Source organism: Coccomyxa subellipsoidea (assembly GCF_000258705.1).
Source record: "Coccomyxa subellipsoidea C-169, whole genome shotgun sequence".
Lineage (NCBI taxonomy): Eukaryota > Viridiplantae > Chlorophyta > Trebouxiophyceae > Coccomyxaceae > Coccomyxa > Coccomyxa subellipsoidea.
Window position 1 is genome coordinate 45,217 of NW_005178031.1, and position 18,686 is coordinate 63,902.

At 51.4% G+C, this 18,686-nt stretch overlaps 5 protein-coding genes across 5 annotated transcripts; 2 read left to right on the forward strand and 3 right to left on the reverse strand.

The window, feature by feature from the left end:
• Positions 1 to 1,128: 1,128 nt before the first annotated feature.
• On the reverse strand, positions 1,129 to 1,731 carry COCSUDRAFT_56529 (hypothetical protein; the record flags this gene model as incomplete). Its single annotated transcript, XM_005645794.1, has 3 exons — positions 1,129 to 1,179; positions 1,330 to 1,503; positions 1,624 to 1,731. 3 exons carry the CDS (start codon positions 1,729 to 1,731, stop codon positions 1,129 to 1,131), a joined length of 333 nt encoding a protein of 110 aa, XP_005645851.1.
• Positions 1,732 to 2,163: 432 nt separating this feature from the next.
• On the forward strand, positions 2,164 to 6,260 carry COCSUDRAFT_29969 (glutathione S-transferase). The gene is made up of 10 exons (XM_005645795.1): positions 2,164 to 2,327; positions 2,675 to 2,785; positions 2,921 to 3,022; positions 3,190 to 3,333; positions 3,761 to 3,982; positions 4,245 to 4,442; positions 4,863 to 4,967; positions 5,134 to 5,228; positions 5,513 to 5,615; positions 5,973 to 6,260. Exons 1-10 carry the CDS (start codon positions 2,169 to 2,171, stop codon positions 6,057 to 6,059), a joined length of 1,326 nt encoding a protein of 441 aa, XP_005645852.1. The 5' UTR covers positions 2,164 to 2,168; the 3' UTR covers positions 6,060 to 6,260.
• COCSUDRAFT_29973 (glutamate-1-semialdehyde 2,1-aminomutase, chloroplastic) lies at positions 6,217 to 11,888 on the reverse strand. The gene is made up of 13 exons (XM_005645796.1): positions 11,814 to 11,888; positions 11,577 to 11,623; positions 11,151 to 11,302; positions 10,801 to 10,935; positions 10,440 to 10,529; positions 10,005 to 10,163; positions 9,638 to 9,755; positions 9,108 to 9,250; positions 8,328 to 8,450; positions 7,915 to 7,996; positions 7,374 to 7,562; positions 6,913 to 7,049; positions 6,217 to 6,688 (listed from the first exon to the last, which is right to left on the reverse strand). Exons 3-13 carry the CDS (start codon positions 11,295 to 11,297, stop codon positions 6,605 to 6,607), a joined length of 1,407 nt encoding a protein of 468 aa, XP_005645853.1. The 5' UTR covers positions 11,298 to 11,302; positions 11,577 to 11,623; positions 11,814 to 11,888; the 3' UTR covers positions 6,217 to 6,604.
• Positions 11,889 to 12,267: 379 nt separating this feature from the next.
• COCSUDRAFT_53958 (aquaporin-like protein) lies at positions 12,268 to 14,778 on the reverse strand. Its single transcript, XM_005645797.1, has 8 exons — positions 14,637 to 14,778; positions 14,254 to 14,434; positions 13,873 to 14,064; positions 13,650 to 13,720; positions 13,401 to 13,513; positions 13,194 to 13,249; positions 13,002 to 13,076; positions 12,268 to 12,772 (listed from the first exon to the last, which is right to left on the reverse strand). Exons 2-8 carry the CDS (start codon positions 14,380 to 14,382, stop codon positions 12,596 to 12,598), a joined length of 813 nt encoding a protein of 270 aa, XP_005645854.1. The 5' UTR covers positions 14,383 to 14,434; positions 14,637 to 14,778; the 3' UTR covers positions 12,268 to 12,595.
• A 372-nt stretch (positions 14,779 to 15,150) lies between these two features.
• Positions 15,151 to 17,906, forward strand: COCSUDRAFT_43073 (hypothetical protein; the record flags this gene model as incomplete). Its single annotated transcript, XM_005645798.1, has 7 exons — positions 15,151 to 15,216; positions 15,428 to 15,520; positions 15,816 to 15,962; positions 16,266 to 16,422; positions 16,620 to 16,718; positions 16,873 to 16,941; positions 17,797 to 17,906. The coding sequence occupies 7 exons, from the start codon at positions 15,151 to 15,153 to the stop codon at positions 17,904 to 17,906; spliced, it is 741 nt and encodes a 246-aa protein (XP_005645855.1).
• Between the last annotated feature and the right edge of the window lie 780 nt (positions 17,907 to 18,686).

The window sequence follows — 18,686 nt, forward strand, 5'->3', positions numbered from 1 at the left end:
CGCTGTTTATACAGTTACAAAGCGGCACAGGGGACAAGAATTGTCAACATCTCTTGACACATAGCAGCATGCTTCCAACTGGTGGCATGATGGTCTTTGGTCACGTCGGTGGTTTCTCTGCTGGAAGATCATTAGAGCCCCTTTGACTGCGGCAGAGCGCAGCGCTAGCAAGATTGTCATCCAATCCTAGAAAAGCATTGCAAGAATGTAAGCACACAAGGAGGCCGCATACTATCCAAGGATTGGCGAGGGCTCAATGCTTGGCCAGGTATTATCACAAGACGCTACGAACGTCTTGAGACATCACCCATTCATGGCATCAGCCCATGTCACCCTTCCTACCTGACGATGGGCACCACACACCTGGCACAGCAGGTGATATCATCGATGTCAGGACCTCTCCAATGGCATCTTTACATCAGAGCTCATGCATCATCACTGGACAGATACAATCTCGTGACGCGAATCGATGCAGGGCATTCAGGGCGCCTTTGCAACACCGGCACTGCAATGGCGCCAGGTGGCGTCAGAAAGGGAGAGCGTAAAAATTTAGCGGTTTCATGCCAACATCATCAGACACCAGGGCTGAAGGGATGTTCACTTGACATCATGTGACGGGCGGTGTCAATTTGCATCACATGATCTTCGATTATCTGATGTCATCTGACGCTGCTGTGACCCCATTCAAACTCAAGGGGGTGCACGTCTTGTGAGACTTGACATGTCAGGTGGACCTGCGCCATATCACATGCATGCATGCATGGCATGAAGTGGTGTCGTTGGCTGTCTAGCATCTTCATGCCTCCCCAAGGACCTTTCGGTGACTGGCGCCCTGTAATTTATTGTGAGTAATGTTACAAGCCATCTTTGGTGTCACTCTTCAATCTCAAAGAATAGATTGACATGTGGCATCCTCAGCCACATGTACCTTTTGGTGCGTTTTTGACATGTGAGCACGCCCCCAAACCAGGGATGCTTGGCCAGATACCATCTGACTCTCCAACTCAGCACATCTGGACTGGCCTAATTGCTGGTAAAAAACCAATCCATTGCAGGTGCTCACTCGCTACATAAGATACAGTATCCAAAGCAATCGCATGACTGCGCAGCTAGGCACGCTGGGCGCATTCAGATCTTCCGGTAGATGGCACAGAGTCGGGCGGGCTTGAAGACCTTCGCCTGCGGCACCAAGATGAAGGTGTCTTTTCTTGTGGCGGTTGAATGGCACGTTCTAAGTTGCAAAGCATAGAAATTTGAGATCCAGCAGAATGAGATCCAGCAAGACCACCGCGCAAGTACACGGAGCATTATGTCTGCTGCGGCATGTACCTTGAACATGAAGTTTGGAGGGATGTTAATCATGACGTAGTCTGGATCGGCATGGTACTTCTCAAATTCCTGGGGCATGCCCTTCTTCGTGGTGGGGCTCCACGGAACAGGCTGAAACAACACCCCAGAGTACTCCACCCGTGTCCCTTCTGCCTGTTCTGTCTCCTTGGCCACCTGCAGGTTGAAAGATTATTTAGAAGTGCTACATCCTACATGCACTCAAGAAGCCCCAGTGCGGCTTCATTCCCAAAAATCTGCATGTAGAGCCAGTAAACGTGCCTGCTTGCAGAACACCTCTGAGCCCAGCAGTGCTCTGAGTGTGTCGTCAGACTCCTTGGTGAGATCAAATTTCCCATCGTACGTGTCCACAGCCTTGATTCCAGCAAAGGTACTCACAGACATCCGTTGTCTTGTGGGTTGGGTTCGTGTGAATGCTGCTGTATGTCTATGTGGCACCGATCGACCCATTGAAGAAGTGGACAAGTTTCTCATGTTTACATAGCAGCTGGCAGGAACACGGTAAGAAGTTGAACAGGGTGAGGTGATCTGCGATGAAACGTTTCCAGTCCGCATGATGATCCTCGGATTCCTTCTGCAGCCACAACAAATATTGACACAACTATTATGTCGTTTTATGCTGGCCTGATTTTGTCTGTTTTAAAAACGTTTCAACAGCGGATAGCTAAAATGGATTTGGCTCACAAGGGAAGCAACCAACTGTACACATGTGTTTCCTTTTATCCCTTGAAAACCCTGATGCTCTTCTTGTGCATCTGTCAGAGCAGCCGTCAAGCAACACAGAAATATTATAGGATCCAGGAAGGAAATATTTAGGCACGATGTCTAATCTGAGGCTGTACACGTTTCCCGGCAACAAGAACGCCTGGAAGGCGCAGATTGCGGCCGAGTATGTGGGCGTCAAGCTCGACGTGCCAGCCTTCGAGATGGGAAAGACCAACAAAAGCCCGCAGTTCCTGAAGCTGAACCCAAATGGAAAGGTGAGCGCTGCCAAATTATTCCAGTCATGTTCATGATGTTGCAAAACGACGGATAGAACGTTTCTTCAGGAGCACAAGAACAACTTGTTGATGATGGATGAGACGAATTTCCAATGCATGGGAATTACAAGTGCTTCCTGATCAAGAAGTGTAGGTTGTAAATGTGATCAGATTCCAATCTGTCGATGTGATCGCTTTCAGTCGAATTGATTGCTGCTGACTTTGTGTACATTGTTTCCTTCAGATCGCTGTGAATGCTGTTCATTGACTCAAGCCAAAAACGCCTTTTGAACATGGCAAATCTTAAAGTTTTGATCATTTCTGAAACTCAATCTCTTGCGGTACAGGTGCCAACTTTGCAGACTCCTGAAGGAGGCATCTGGGAGAGCAATGCAATTGCTCGCTACGTGGCTCGGCTGGCAGACAAGGGCCTCTTTGGCGCCACGGCATACGATGCTGTAAGCTCACATCGTCTGGGAGACTTGCCAGCACTGTGTGCATGCGTACCTGAGGAGAACTATCTTGGTGATCTGTCTCTGTCTTGCGAAAAAGCCCAGTGCAGAGTCTGAGCTGCTGTGGGCTTTTCAATGCAGGCTCTGGTCGAGCAGTGGATTGAGTTCGCCACTGGGGAGCTGGATGCACCACTTGCCTCCTGGTACTATCCCATTGCTGGCTACATGGAGTACAATAAGAAGGTGGGCCCCACCCTGCTCACTCAAAGCACCCTTGACGATTTAAACTCTTTGAGGATGCGATTATTGACGGCCGGCCAGCTGATGCATGCTTGTTGCTACATGCACATGAGGTGGGCATCCCATCTTCTACGACTTGCTATATGCTGAGATTATTCAGCGGGGTACAGAAAGAGGAGGCTGCCATTGCAACGGTGAAGAAGTCCCTGGGAGTTCTGAACGAGTACCTGGCCACCCACACCTTCCTAGTGGGCAACTCTGTCACTCTCGCTGACATCGTCGGTGCCGCCAATCTCTACCACGGCTACACCAAGGTGCTCCATTGTCTCAGCAACTGATATTGGACCCAAAATGCTCAATTGACAATCAAGTACTCACCTGTTGGCTGGCAAGTCTTGAAGAATTCTTCTTCATGAGACCCAAGCAAGGCTTGGGTCTCATGAAGATGTATCGTTTAAAGACCGCCGACCCAGTGCTTTTTAGATAGTAAGGCTTGTCTGCAATTATATATATGTATTCATCCAGATGGTTGCAAGTGCTGACTAGAGCGCCATTTGGGTGCATGCTAGATACCAGGGCACGTGCAGCCACATGGCTCCCTGGAGTAAATTGGTGCCATCCCTGCCTTTCCTATCAGATGCCTTCATGTTCAGCAGGTCAAGCTGGCAGCTTCAGATGCAGTGGATCACGGACTGTCATGGACTGACTGCGAGTGCTGACGTCATGTGTTTGTTGGCGCAGCTGTTCGACGAGGCCTTCAGGAAGGACTTTCCCAATGTGCAGCGCTGGTTTTTGACGCTGGTGAACCAGCCGGAGTTCAAGAAGGTCATGGGAGAGGTGGCCCTGGCAAAGGAGGCCCTGACGTACCAGGCCAAGAAGAATGACAAGCCCGCGCCTGCTGCCAAGAAGGAGAGCAAGCCCGAGCCCCCTAAGAAGGAGAGCAAACCCGCGCCTGCTGCAAAGGTGCAGAACAAGTGTCCCTGCAGAAATGATCCTGACCCCAAAACGCCTGATGTGACACTCAGGCTGATAAACTGATAATGCATCCATTTGGGCTGCAAGTAGAGTCGTGCTTGCAAAGCAATGGAGTCCTTCTTACAGAGTTTGCCTGCAGTAAGGGGATCCATGCCTTGACATGTGCATGTGATACTTACAGTGCACGCTAGCACAAAAACGGGGGGCAAATTAAAATTATTACTGAGACAATATGATTACTACGGTGCAGGAGGCGGCGGCTGCAGAGGAGGGTGAGGAGAAGCCCGCGCCGAAGCCGAAGGACCCGCTGGCATCGCTGCCGCCCAGCAAGATGATCATGGACTCGTGGAAGCGGCTCTATTCCAACACGCCCGGCGCCAAGTTCAAAGAGATCTGCGTCAACGGCCTCTGGAACGGCGCCGACATCCCCAACTCACCCAACAACGAGGTGCGCACCCGCACAATGCTCCACGTTGGAAGCTGTCCACTCCGCTGACGGACACCCTCCGTGCGTGGGTGTCTGTCAGCAAACAGGACCAGGCCGAACTGAAGGGGAAACTAGCCCCACGCGATTGGAGTGCAAGTGAGCATCCCGTCCAGAGCTTCTGCATGCTAGCTGTGGCTGCCGTCTCAGCTAGGGTCACGGGCTCGCAAGATTTTGTTGACGACGGGCGCTGACAGGACATGCTGAAAATGTGGAGATGCTGCAAAGTGTTGAAAGCTCAGTCATGCACATGCTGCAGCGGAATCTTTCAGTGCGCCCTGATCAGAAGATGCAGATCTTGTTCCTTATGACGACACTTCTGCAAAGCCACGCTAAGGGCACAACAATGACAGTGTGCTGCTGTATGTTGCGCAGCACTTTGAGGGCTTTGACCCGGAGGGCTACAGCATCTGGTTCTGCGAGTACAAATACCCCGAGGAGAACACCGTCAACTTCATCGTCATGAACAAGGCATGCACCTCCCCTCCTGTCTGCAAATTGCTCCTGAAGCTCTTTGTATGATTTTCAATGCCATGATTCTCTCCTTTCACCCAGTCGCTCAACTGTGCGCACCCTGCTGCATGCTCTGTGGTACCTGTTGAGTGAGTTTTGGGTGCAAGCAAAGTTTTGATGGTCAACTTAATAAAATGTGCAGGTGGGCGGCTTCCTGCAGCGCATTGACTACGTGCGAAAGCACGCCTTTGCCGTCATGTCCATCCTGAAGGACGACAAGGGCCAGTTCCCCATCAGGTGCCCCCTCCTGCCCGCTTATTGTGATCACAGTCTTAGCTCACTGCCGAAGGGATGCTGATTCTGCCTGGAGAGAGTGGACATGACTGTGACCTACCCTCAATGTTGCATTCATGTTTCCACACGTCAAGGCTGCGCAGATGATTGACTGCGGCTGGCGCCCAGAAAGCACGTGCACGGATCTCATTTAGTAATGAATGAAAGCATCTGGGGACGAGTGAAACGCCACTTGAGTTGGAGGTGATCAGCTGGCAGGCGCTGAGGTGTTTATCTGTATGCCACAGGGGGATGTGGATCTTCCGTGGGCAGGAGATCCCGGCCATCATGGTGGAGGAGTGCTTTGACCTGCCCCTGTATGAGTGGAACAAGGTCGACACCAGCGACGCGGTGAGTTCCAGGCCCTTTCCTGCAGTGCTAATCTTGCAAACGTGTCCATTTGATTTCTGCCAAAGGGAGGTTGTCTAGTGATGGATGATTTGGAAGGATGCATGCATGCCAGCAAACCACCCATCCTCGTTGTTTTTGCCTCAAGCCAATTTAGCTGTGTACCAGTGCTTCTAGGCCGGGACTTTCATTAATTGTTGTTAATTGACGGTCACACGCGAGGCAGCCCTTCCTCTTATTTTTGCTGCTCGCTCTGTCTTGATACCTGCATGCCCCTTTCTCTAAAGCATGCCATCTCTCCTGTATGCACTTTCTCCTGATTTAATCTGTATTGACAGGCAGCGCTGTGTTGATGTTCAGGCTGTCCGCGAGCGCATCAGCTCCCTGCTGTGCGAAGAGGACAAGATTGATGGCCTGGAGAATGTGGAGGTCAAGGTGTTCAAGTAGGCACTGTTTATCACAATGTTCAGGTCTTTTCCAGAGTCCGTATAGGTGGTGTTGACATCAGCTCTCTGTGCTTGTGTGATGAATGTGCGCATAAATGCCCTGGCTAAAAGCATCTAATTAGAGTCAGGACTGGGAATGGGGTCTTAGAAGCACCACAATCATTGCAGACATTACAGTTGTAAACAACCCAATCTTCAAATTATACCAAAGTTGTCCCATCCGTGTTTTTTAGTGGAGCGTATCAGCACAATTCAATCTTGACTTGTCTATATTGCACAATGTTCTTCTTCTCAGGCGCTTCAAAAATGACAACCAAGTAGTGCCCTTCAAACCAAGGCCCCCAGCTTTGCTGCTTTGAAGTGGTCACACCAATTTTAGCAAGGGCAATAAAAGAGACTGAATTGTCTCGTCAGATTGACTTAGGTCCCATCTGTGGCATTCCTTGGGTTGTTCACCAGGTGCTTGACAAGACATGGCCACTACAATGCGCACTGTAGCATGCACAAGTCACATCCTCAACTTGATCTGCTAAACATGATGCAAATCTAGATCTCGGCAAAGACCTCGCGTGCTGCCTGGATGGTGGCCTCAATGTCCTCGTCAGTGTGGGCCAGTGATGTGAAGCCAGCCTGCGCAGCAAATGGCGCTCATGTTATGCCCTGCTCCCTCACAGATCATAACAGCACCCAGAAAATACCGCCCTGCTTTGCAAGGCCGCTGGTCCGCAATCACTGCTCTGTCCCGAACTCAGTAAGTGCAAAGGAAACGCACATACGGATGCCAAAGGGGCAAGAGCAATGCGGAATATAGCATCTGCATGAGGGATTATCTGGCACTACGCAGGGGTTGTTACCTCGTATGCGGAGGGAGCGAGGTAGATGCCGTGCTCGAGCATGCCGCGGTGGAAGCGGCCAAACTTGGCCGTGTCCGACTGCTTGGCGTCCTCAAAGTTGTTCACTGGGCCCTTGTTAAAGAAGAAGCCGAACATGCCTGCATGCGCATCACCAGAACTCACCACATTTAACCACATCACCACCTGGATGACTAGTGTAATTGTTCTGAGGCACTGATGACACCCATCTGCTGGGTGTTTCTCCAATGCTGAGCTGTGATGCATGTGCTGCTGACATCATTCAGTAATTCTGCCTAACAGGTCAAGGTGACATTCAGCAATGTAAAACCGATTTGAGCAAAACTACCCAGAGCATATCTGGCATTGGAAAACAAACGCCGATCAACAGGCCGGGCATGACTCATAACATCTTCCATCAATATAAGATACCCTGATATTATGATCTGCCCGGAGTGACCCACCGCTGATGTGGCCGCCGCACATGTCGTGGCCAGCCTCGCGCCCGGCTTGCAGCAGGCCCTGGATGAGCTTGCCAGTGACAGCGTCCAGATGCTCGTAGGCCCCTGGCCTGTCTAGGATCTCCAGGGTCTTGATACCGGCCACCATGGCGAGCGGGTTGCCTGACAGTGTGCCTGCCTGGTACATGGGACCTGCGCATGCACAAGAAATCCTTATCAGGACTGTCTTCATGCATCCTTCTTTGAATGGCCATGCAATGTACTGCCCCGCCTAAAGGCCAGGCAGGTGCCCTGGCGTCCAGTCAACGTTAAAAGAAGCCGCATGAACCCCTCTTGATGTTCCCGAGAGCCTCAAGGTAGTATGAGGGTAGCGGACACTTTAAGCTTGAGAAAAGAAGCTGAGAAGGCAACGTTGTCCCATGCACGTGCCAAGCCTCTCAGGAGTTGGAATGTTTTATTTGCCCGGATTAGTTTTGTGTCCCAATAGCATATGACGGGCAGATCAGTAAGCAGGACGATAAAAATGTGTGGGAACTCAAATCACCTGCAGGTGCCACCATCTGCATGATCTCCTTGCGGCCTCCATATGCGCCCACAGGGAGTCCACCTCCAATCACCTTGCCCAGCTGCAGACAGCAGAACAACGATCAGATATTTGTGAGTGGCATCATGAGAAGCGCATGCCTAATCTGATGCGCATGCATAGTCTGATGGGAAACAGACACGCTTGCGGGTGTATAGGCGCAAGTATCTCTGTCTCCCATCATGGCCCTTAATTTCAGCCCTTAAGGGTTGAGCTGTATGTTCGCCACAGCTTTGCCACACCAGCAGACGGGCATAAGCCCAAAACCCCAATATCCAGCCAGCTACACTTGACAGCCAGCATAGACATGCTCATTGCCTAAATTGATTGCAAGTGCTTCCAGGGGTGTACTCTGAAGCAGGTCAGCAGCGCACGGTGGTGAGGTCGGGCATGATGTTGAAGTGCGCCTGCGCGCAGCCCTTGGCGATGCGGAAGCCGGTCATGACCTCGTCAAAGCACAGCAGCGTGCCGTGCTCCGTGCACAGCGACCGCAGGCCCTGTCAATACCATACCACACACCCGTCAGCCAATACAATGTAGAACTCAGCCGATGCAGCAGCTTGCTACCCCAAAGGTATCAACTCTCTTGTTTCCAAGGCGCATCTATCAAAGATACCAATATGGTACATGTCAGACATGGATCGCCTTGTCCCAGCAGCCCTCAACCCGACCTTGCCTCAATTCAAGCGGGCTCAGGTGATCTGACCCATGCACACAAAGATCCCTTGTCTACAACTGCATGCTTCCTACAATGGCCCCTTCACCGGGCTCCCCCAAGAAGTGGTTTACCAAACCTCACTTTCGCCCAACAAAGGCTTGCCGTCTACAGAGGTGACAAGCACCACAATGCGGGCATGTGCAGCCACTTGTTCTGCCCACTTTCACTGCCCAATTCTAGTGAGGTCTTCAGGGAACGAATTTGGCTCACAGGGCTTGGCAGAAGCTTTGCTAAGACCCCAAAGCCAGCCTCACAGCAAGGCTGTATGTACAGAGTATTTGAAGGGGCTCGGGGGGCGTGGCACAGGGCATGCTGCTCCTTACAAGCACTCTCAGACATGGGCGGATATTTCTCTTGTCTCTCGTCATGTGGACTCGTGGGGAGGGGGTTTTTTATTAGAGCGCTAAATGGGGAGAGAAAAGGGAACGCCGCGCACCTCCAGGAACTCCTGTGTGGGAGGGATGAACCCGGAGTTGCCCACTACAGGCTCCAGGATGACACCCGCCAGCTCGTTCTTGTTGGCCTCAAAGACCGCGCGCACGGCCTCCAAGTCATTGTACTCCGCCGTCAGCGTGGTGGCTGCATTGCGAACAGGAGTCAATACTTAGGCTGCAGCAACTTGGCGTCTCTTGGCAACATGCAATGTTTGCGAAGAGAGGCAAGGTACGTCTGCAGACAAAGTGCAGATAGAGGTCATTGCAGTGTGGTGGATGCTGCGCACTCCTTCTTCCTTCACACTGTCCTTTAAGAAAAAATTTGCCCTCTAGTGCTAGGTGAAGCCCTTTGCAAGTTCTGCAGTCTGCACATCTCCTCTGCTCCAGCTAGAAATCTCTTTCCTAAGCTTCATGGCCTTGTGACCTCAGAGACAAGACCTCAAGCTGTTCTGGGAGAATCCGCATTCCAGGTTACATCACATAGAAAGGCAATGCAGAAGAGCTACAGGTGAATTAGAATTTGCGGGCTCACCTGTGGAGGAAGCAGGCACTCCTGGGGAGTCTGGGAGGCCCAGGGTGGCAACACCAGAGCCAGCCTGCACCAGGAAGCTGTCTGCGTGGCCGTGGTAGCAGCCCACAAACTTGAGCACCTGCGCCCGTAAAATGCACCATCAGCAGCCATTCTGGGCCTGTGCACCCATGAAAAAGATGCATGATGCCTCCTTCTTTTCTCAACAAAGCATGGCGCTGAAGGTTTGTCGATCACTACGGAACAGCAGCATGCTTTGCTCCCATGCACCGGAGCAGCACAACATTGTGGGCAATGCTCAGCCACCTCAGGTCGCGGGCCGGACGAAACAAGTTACTAGAATGGAGGGGCAGGGGATGATTGCGCGCACCTTGTCACGGCCGGTGAAGGCGCGCATGAGGCGCAGCACGGAGAGGCAGGCCTCAGTGCCGCTGTTGACAAAGCGGACCATCTCAATGGAGGGAACGCGGTCGATCACCACCTTGGCCAGCACGTTCTCTAGCGCGCAGGGGGCGCCGTACGACGTGCCCTGCAGTACAGCAACTTGATCACTAATGAAGGAATTTCTTTAATCCAGTGAACCTCCAATAAACGGCCTGATTGGTTCCCAAGAGAGGGCTCAGTCTTATAAGACCCCAGGTGCATGCCAATATTCCACCTTGGCCAGGTCTGTGAAAAAGTGAACTGTGATTGCAGTCACTGACAGGCAGCCCTTGGCGCACAAGTGGACCGGAGTCTGTGCAGCACTAAGAAAAATAATCATGTGCAGCATGGTTGATATGCATTCAAACCCAAAGGGCCACACCTTCTTGATCTGCTCGGCCAGAGCCGCTGTGACCTCTGGGTGCGCATGGCCCACGATGGCAGGACCCCAGCTGCCCACATAGTCGATGTACTGCGCACACAAATGCAGCCACCCATGCTCAGTCCAATTCATTCGTCCATTTTTGAATAGCAGTCCTATAATCTGAGAATTTGCACATCCTGTAAGATTTTGGTAGCTCATAAGTTGGTCACTGGAAGTGCAGTCACTACAGTCCAAAAGACCAAGTCCTACAACACCAGCAGGTGCTGTAGAGGGCATGAGCATGCATGGACATGTGAAGGCCGCTGGCATGTCAAGGGAGAGAAAGAGAGCCAAGGAGATAAAGAGGCCTCGAGCGCACCTTGTTACCGTCCACATCAAAGCAGTAGGGGCCGTTGACGCTCTCAAAGATGATGGGCTGGCCGCCCACAGACTTGAACGCACGCACCGGCGAGTTGACTCCTCCCGGCAGCAGCGTCTGGGCCTCTGCAAAGATCTGCAGGCACCACCCATGTGTTGACATTCCCCCTTGTGATGGGCACCATCTGATGGGATTCTGGCAGCCTCCAGTGCATCCACTGGATAAAACTCCAGGTGTCTGCTCACGCACAGCGCTACAATGGGCCACACTTCGGTGTGTAGTTTTGACAACATTAATAAGACGCACTGCATGACACACAAAGGGGCATAGATACTATCAAAGGGGCTTACCTCCTCAGACTTCTGTGTGTTGAGCTTAGTCTTGGGAGGCGCTGCAATGGCAGCCATTGTCCTGACAGAGGTGCGGCGGCAGGGGAGGGCGGCTGATGGCTGTGCAAATGCTCTGTCGAGCCTTGTGTGCATGTGGGTCGCTACCATTTTTCCTGCACCGAAACAGGCCAGTGCTGCTCAGCAGGATGTCTGATGCGCTGGGCTCAACCAACTCACTCTCACACTCACAACGAGATAGCTACCCTAAGCGGACAGGCGCAATATATCTCTTTCTAAACGGAGATCTTGCGTTTTCATCGCAGAACTCTTGAAAAGTAAAGAAGTATTCCGGTACAGCAACAAGATCGTCGGCGTCAGAATGAGATCAGGGACTTGCGTCAGTGCGAAAATAGCCATTTGGATACACATATCAGGAGGGAAACTCGCTTATGGCAAGATGATCGCTGAAGGTCGCCTTAATATGTGGACTTGCCCTACGAGCAGCCAGCAATGAAATATCAGTCACAATTGTAGCTGCAAGTGTTGCCTTCCCCCCTTTTGTGGTCCCAAAGGATAGCTCTAAATAGATTAAGTATTATAGAATCTAAAACAGACGCTTCAGCTTCTGGTATCTACTGAAGAGAATCACAAGGAGGGATCCGTCACTGTGGTCCTGAAGATCACCTGTGTTCCTCAACGATAAGTTACAATATCTGAATCAAAATCGAAGGACGTATTAGGAATTTCAATTTATGTTCTGAGGAATGCAATTTTGCGGGCGCTACGATGGAGATAGGAAACAGATCAAGGGTCCACCTCACCTTATCTTCGCCCACGTGGGGCACTGCACTAATTTGGCACCCCACGCTTGGAAGACGAACAATGGCGACAACGTTTGCGACACACTGAACTGAAAGCTTGCATGCAGGCAATGCTTTGCAATAAGTCAACCCTATGCATAGCTCTCAGGAATGAGCTGAGTCCTGAAATTGCTGGGTCGTCTCATCAACCTTAAGCTTGGTGAATGAAGTTTTACCCTCCTCCGAGTCGCATCCAAAATGATTTTGTAAAAGTTTGCTCGATGATATCAGAACGAATTTACATGCACTATACTCTGCCAGATCTGGAGCAGACCGCTGCCAGCTGCGGCTTTACAATGCTGAAGTACAGCCTTTGTCACCCCTGAGTCAGGGGCCCTGCCACTTCCTCTAGGGGCCACAAGTGGCGCATGAGGCACCCTTGCTGCAGGTAATCAAGTGTACTTTTGGCCGCCGCTCGTCAATTTGCGGGAGGCAGGAATCCCGCCGGCGCAGCAAAAGAATCAAAGAATGAGGACAGAGTAAGCAGGGTGGCTTCAGGAGCACAGGACTGAAGTGACCCTGATTTTCACAAGAAAAACACAAATGTCCCGGCGATTCACAGTGCACACGCGATAAGAACCGCCTTGCTACTGCAATGCGGTCTCATCACTGGGCCTTCTTTGTCTCCTTTCCAGCAGCCTTGGCCGGTGCCTTTGCCGGAGCCTTCCGCTTCTTTAGCTTGGCAGCAGGGGAGGTGGCGGCATGCCATAACAAGCCAGCGGCCATTGCTCCCGACAATGGAGCCACCCAGAAGACAGCAATGTGTTGCGCGCGGTCGTGGCCCTGCATGCATGACCCAAAACCTTTCACCATCTGTGACAGCTGCCAGAAAACCCATATGTTACACCACAGGGCAACAGAGACATCTTCCATGCAGTGCCACCTAAGGTCTGCATGATGCCGATTCCCTAACAAGACGACATATACAGTATTGCAGGAATCTTCAACATCATCAGTGAAGCCTACAGCCATCAGGTAACCATGGCGTCATTTCAGGGGCGATGGATCGCACATCCAGGAAGTAGTTCCAGCTGAAGGCATGTGCCGGGTTCATGGAAGGCCCTGTGAAGCCTGCTCCAGCCACCACCTGCATAGCACATGCTCACATATTCAATTCTGGCATCATACTGTCAAGTGCAGCATGGCAAGGCAGAGGAAGGTGTGGAGCTTCTGCAAGGGCCCCAATCAGAGATGGGTGACTCACCAGCACGACAGTGATGACAAGCGGCGCCAGCGCTCCCACAAGCTTCCTCTTAGTGCCTGCGAGTGACAGACTAGGCACCTTTATGCTGCACATTATGCGCGGAGGACCTGATGTTCGAATCAAGCATGGGCTAATACCACGTATACCGTTACCATGTCAGCACCTCAGATCTTGTCTACAGCAGACTGCAGGGGGCAGGGAGCTCACTCATGGAATACAAGATGGCAAGGTTGAGGACGAGGGCGAGTGCAAATTCACAGAAGGCGCCAGCCGCTAAGGAGACACCGGGCTTCACTCCCTCTGCCAGCTCACCCAGGTTTCTGCAGCCACACTGTAGGATTCAGAGAGGCCTGACTCTGAAAGCCTTTGGCACTGAGGTCTCCACTCCACATACCTACCCAACATCACTCTCGAAAGCTTCCTTCATCCCTGCATGATGCAATAATGAGGAAGTACCTCAGCCACGGCTTTGGAATGTATTTGATGGCGGCTGCTGCCCCCAGCACCCCACCTGCCACCTGAGCTCCCTGAACACCAGCATGGATGTCTCAGAAATTCAGACATACTAGGCCAAGCTTCTCCGGCAAGTTCCGCACAAATGCGGTGTTCTGATCTGGGCAAAGACTCTGAACTCGGAATTGAAAGTATGTCCATGTACATGGTCCAGGTGTGGCCTCACAATGCGGACAGTGGCCTTCGAGAAGACATCCTTTCCAGCAGCTGCAAAGGCCAGCGTATTGCTGGGATTGTTCAAGACTCCCTCCCCCAAGACGGTGTTGTTGAAGGTGTCCAAAGAAATCAGAGCCGCCACCAGTACCCCCAGGCCTGCAACAATTGGGGGGACGCCATTCTTCTCTAGGATGCCGGCAAACTGCACCAAGAAGAGACATCAGGCAAGTCAGATTGACGCTCATGAATTTTTCATTGGAGCGTCATGCCCTGGAGTTCAGAAGGAGGCTTGCAAGCCTTGTTGACCAAGGGCTGAATAATCCATGACATGGGATGATGCGAGGGCACTGCCAAAAATGGAGTGAGCAGTGGTTGAGTACAATAGAATTACCTCGCCAAAGACGGAGCTTGCAAATACAAAGACAGCGGTCGCAATGGCATCTGTGAAGGCAGATTTAAGAGTGCCTGTCGGCTTTTTCACGGGTGGTGGCCTTGCTATCTTCTTGCCCGAACTGGCCATTCTGGTCACTTTTTAATTTGCTCCTTCCTTTTAACAAGAACAGCCTCTTGTTCTGCATCAACATAATGCGATCATCACGAACACCATCTTTAATATATCGACGCATTCGACTCGGAATTTCAGCTCCTCTTTACACTTCAGGTTCTGAAGAGACTCTAGGTCAATACTTTCGCAGTTGTGATTCTTACACAGAACAATCTTGGCATTTAGAACACAATTATTGCATTTTTCAGCGGATCTTTACAGTTGTTTACCTGCTTGTGAGGCACACAGGAATTCTGCTTTGTGACAATTCTGGGCTACGAAGCTAAAAATTTTCCTAAGCTCTTGCTTCTCAGTAACGTACTGAAACTTACATGTGCAGATTTGGATCGTATAACTTTGATAGAGGAATGCAGCAAAGCTGCATTGCTAGCTTTGCAGTGAAGAAGGGTTCAGTCAACGGCCTGCTGGTCCCAGGAAGCTACGGTTACGGCTTCACCTTCCGATGATGCGGGAAGCTATGCGGGCATGCCGGGATGGCGGGATGAGCCATCAACAGTTGCCCAGAACGATGTCTCCTTGTGATCTCCAGTCCTAGGACACTTTTCGCAGACGCAATCTTCCTTTCCTCATTGGTATTGTCGAATTGTCGTTTAAGGCTTTGTAGAGGAGCTCGCTGTCTTTATACGTCAGCATCGTGGCCACCACATAGGCGCCCCTCTTGCAATGTTGAATCCATTCAAAAGGCGTTCATCACCCTCAACATGTAAAGAAGGCGATGTGGACATGGAATCGTGGTCGGACAGGGATGCCAAGGTGGAGGTCACACGGCCAGAAGGTTTCCTGATGAAGGTTGGCCTAGTAGCTCTGGCCTCAGGCAATGATTGCAAACGAATAGCATGCCAATACCTGTGGCAACCTCAGCTTCAATATCCGACCTGTTCATTCAAAATTTATCATGGACCCTCAATTCCTTGCCTTTCAAACACAAACCACCTAGGCCCTGTCTTGGGCTAAATATATGGCTGTTATTCTGAATTGAGCACATTTACTGGCAACGTAGGTAGCTCTGCAAGCCAAAGTTGATTTGTCTCCAGACGAAGTCTACGATATCTTGACGGCGCCAGACAATGCTTCCGTCTTCAAGGGAATAAAGGTGAGAGGATCCTTGCTTTTGCTGCAGTGTGTCAACCCTCAGGAGATACGGTACTCGCCACTGGCGCATCCGTCTGCATGCAGTGCTCATGACTGCATGATTGCGTGAATGCTCAGTACAAAATTCTTGGACAATAAGCATCCCAAGCCTTCCTCACAAACCTGAGTAGATCTACCTTGCTGGCCAATCGCAATCGCGGCACCATGCGCATGTGGCCACTTTGATCACAGAAGAAGCAAGCATCACCACGCAATAAGGACGCGGGTGAGATGATGCATGCTGCCTGCTTGCGCAGAAAGTGCCTTACAGGAAGGTGCTACAGGATGATGGCAGGGGAAAGCAGAAGGTGGAGGTGGAACAGCTGGCGGCGTGGAAGTTTCTCATGTTCAGTGGCAGCTTCGCCACCCGCCTCTATGTGTTTCAGGACAAGCGGCGCCACATTGTGAGTTTACTCCCTTATTGCCTCCTTTGAAAGCAGCCAGCACGTGCTTTTTTTACTAGTGTCCTTGCTGCCAAAAGCGGCCTTGCTGAGTGCGGCATAGTACTGCAGCACATCCTGCTATCTTTCAAGTTAAGAGGGCACTTGGTCATTGCTCTGCACTACAGTTATCTGTGGCCAGGTGCCAGGGTGATGTAAGCTTTCAGTCCCTTTTTAGGGCCTGGTATTGAGGTACTGGGGTGCTGGCTGATGCACTCTACTTAGCGTGAAGTTCAGACACTGAAAAATGCAAGGAGATTTGTGCAGGTGGAATTCCGGCTTGCGCGGCCCGGGTTGATGAAGGATTTTGCTGGGACGTGGCGGGTGCAGCCCTTCACACAAGATGCAGTGGGCGCGCTATTCAAGGCCGACCAGCCGCAGGCGCAGAACCCCTGGCACAGCCTCACCAACACCCTCAACAGCTGTGCGCACAGTCTACTTTGGCCATTCTGATCTTCTCCATCTCTGTGCTGTTACTCAGTTTCCCATGCAACATAGTCCGAGGACCAGGGGCAGGCATATGTTGTTTTGAGCATGAGGATGATGGCATGCTAGGAACTTTAATGCTTGAAAAGAAGTCGACGAAGCTGGTGATCAATAGTGGGTCTGCGAATGATGCAGATTTGGGTGACAGAAAGGTGAAGGCGACTCTTGTGTCACTGGAGCAGTCATTGGAGCCTGCTGTGCGGCCGCCCAAGGCCCTCGAAGGCCTTGTCAAAGGTACTTCTTATCTCTTCCCAAAGCTACCAAATTGCGGGTGTGGCCGTCTCTCTATTTTCATCACTGTTAATATGATCAGCCAGTTTGGGCACCTTTCTCAAGTTCAAAGCTGCCAGGTTAGGTTCAAGGCTTCACATGGATCCTGTGGGTGCAGGTATTGCAGTCTCGCAGCTGCAGGGGCTCTTGAAGGACCTGAGAGAGGAGGTGCCTCGAATCAAGGCTGGTGCGTGCGCTCATCTTGTCACATTACTTGTTGCATACTTCAACAACCCTCCCTGACCCCATACTTCTAAGAATGCACATGGGTTGGTGGATTTGGCTTGCCCAAGGGCGGTACAAGAGAATGTTTTTGCAGGAACTGCCAATTTACTGCCTCGTACAATAGTTGGAGAATCCTTGCACCATCAGTGATACAGAATTGTCACTTGCTGTCTGGGCAGGGAATCCCAGTTGCGCCAGCCTGCAGCAGCGGCAAGAATCACAAGGCAGCGGTAGCGTACAGGGTGCCAGGCGCGATCAGCAGAACAGCAGGGGAGCAACCACAGACGATGATGAGGAACGAGAACAGGAGGGTGGATATGGGTTCTGGCGGAGGTCACGCCCCAGGAGGAGCATTCCCACAGCCAGTGTGGGTGACTGCATGGTGACTCTGGCGGCTGCGCCAAGTTTGACGCCCCCTGTGCAGCAGACGGATGAATCATCCTCGGAGGGGGATCCGCGGCGGCACCTGTGGCCGGCCGACAGCTGGTGGGGCGCCATCGCAGGCAAGTGTTCAGTTCTCCTATTTCAGTCTTAGGCGACAACAAATATCGGGAAAATTTGCAAATATGCAGGACAGAGCGAGCGTCGATGTAGGGAGGAACGGCTGCCTTGCACGTGTGGGAGTTTCATGGACATTATTAATAGACCGATTGAAGCACCCAGATTCACAACCAAGCGTGACATCTACCAAATGCCAAGTTTGCTGCTGGCTTGAGTTCAAGTGAAGCCTGCCGGAATGGCTAGATTCTGGGATCATGTTGAGAATATAAGAGTAATCTTGACCGTGCCTGACATTTGGCATTTGTGTGATGAGCAGGCAGCAAGAAGCAGAGGAAGCAGGTCATGTGGCTGGAGACAGACCTGCAGGACAGGCACAGCTGGGCGCTGAGGGGAGGGTCTCCCATGGGTGTAAATAGGCGCTGCTAGTCTCGCAGCGAATCAACATCAGACATTTGTGGTCGATTGTTGTCTCAAAGTTGAAAGCAGGAGATCAAGACTGTCTCGTCTGAGCACACATTTGCTGAGCAAATTCGCACCTGCAGCTGCTCTCTCAACACAAAATCAAACATAGCTAATAACAACAGTAGTATAGCTTTCATGCAGAAGTAGGTTTGTGGCAGCCTCTACTTCTCTGGGAAATCATCTTGCCTCATGGCAGGAACAGCGTTGGAAGCCGAAACACATTTATGATAGCATGCTTAAAATTGCAAAAGAGCTGCTAAGTGCAATCTCCAGCGTCACAGTAAGCGACCAAGAATGGCAAATGTAAGCCCAACGCCAGCTCCCACTCCTACAAGGCCCAGCAGTGAAGTCTCTTGGTTAATGGTCCTTGGCGGGTACTGCACTCGCCCGTGTGGCCCAGGCTTCGGCTCTCCGATTGCAGTTGTCTCATCTGCATCAGCGTTCAAAATTTCATGGAGTACATAATAATACTCGTACATGCCTTTTAGGTTCTAGTTTGCTTCATTAAAGCCACTTCTGCTTCGGCTTAGGCCACAGGGCTGTGATATATGGGCCCACACAGAGGCTTCCATTATGCCCCAATCATACATCACGTGGGTGTTCAACTTTTCCAGAAAGGCTGGCTTCTGACCACAAGGCATAAACAAAAAAAATGAAGCCCACCAAATTGGGGAATTGGTCCCTTACTCGTTTGCTCATTCCAGTAGTAGATCTGGCCGGTGTCCTTATGAACAACCTCTGTCC

Coding starts and splice junctions, on each gene's coding strand:
- COCSUDRAFT_29969 (XM_005645795.1), top strand. CDS start 2,169: ATGTCTAATCTGAGGCTGTACACGTTTCCCGGCAACAAGAACGCCTGG. Junction 4,968..5,133: donor AGGCATGCACCTCCCCTCCT/GTCTGCAAATTG, acceptor TAAAATGTGCAG/GTGGGCGGCTTCCTGCAGCG. Junction 5,229..5,512: donor AAGGGCCAGTTCCCCATCAG/GTGCCCCCTCCT, acceptor TGTATGCCACAG/GGGGATGTGGATCTTCCGTG.
- COCSUDRAFT_29973 (XM_005645796.1), bottom strand. CDS start 11,297: ATGGTAGCGACCCACATGCACACAAGGCTCGACAGAGCATTTGCACAG. Junction 10,936..11,150: donor ACACACAGAAGTCTGAGGAG/GTAAGCCCCTTT, acceptor TGGTGCCTGCAG/ATCTTTGCAGAGGCCCAGAC. Junction 9,251..9,637: donor AGTGCCTGCTTCCTCCACAG/GTGAGCCCGCAA, acceptor TTCGCAATGCAG/CCACCACGCTGACGGCGGAG.
- COCSUDRAFT_53958 (XM_005645797.1), bottom strand. CDS start 14,382: ATGGCCAGTTCGGGCAAGAAGATAGCAAGGCCACCACCCGTGAAAAAG. Junction 14,065..14,253: donor CAAGCTCCGTCTTTGGCGAG/GTAATTCTATTG, acceptor TTCTTGGTGCAG/TTTGCCGGCATCCTAGAGAA. Junction 12,773..13,001: donor GCTGGAACTACTTCCTGGAT/GTGCGATCCATC, acceptor TCATGCATGCAG/GGCCACGACCGCGCGCAACA.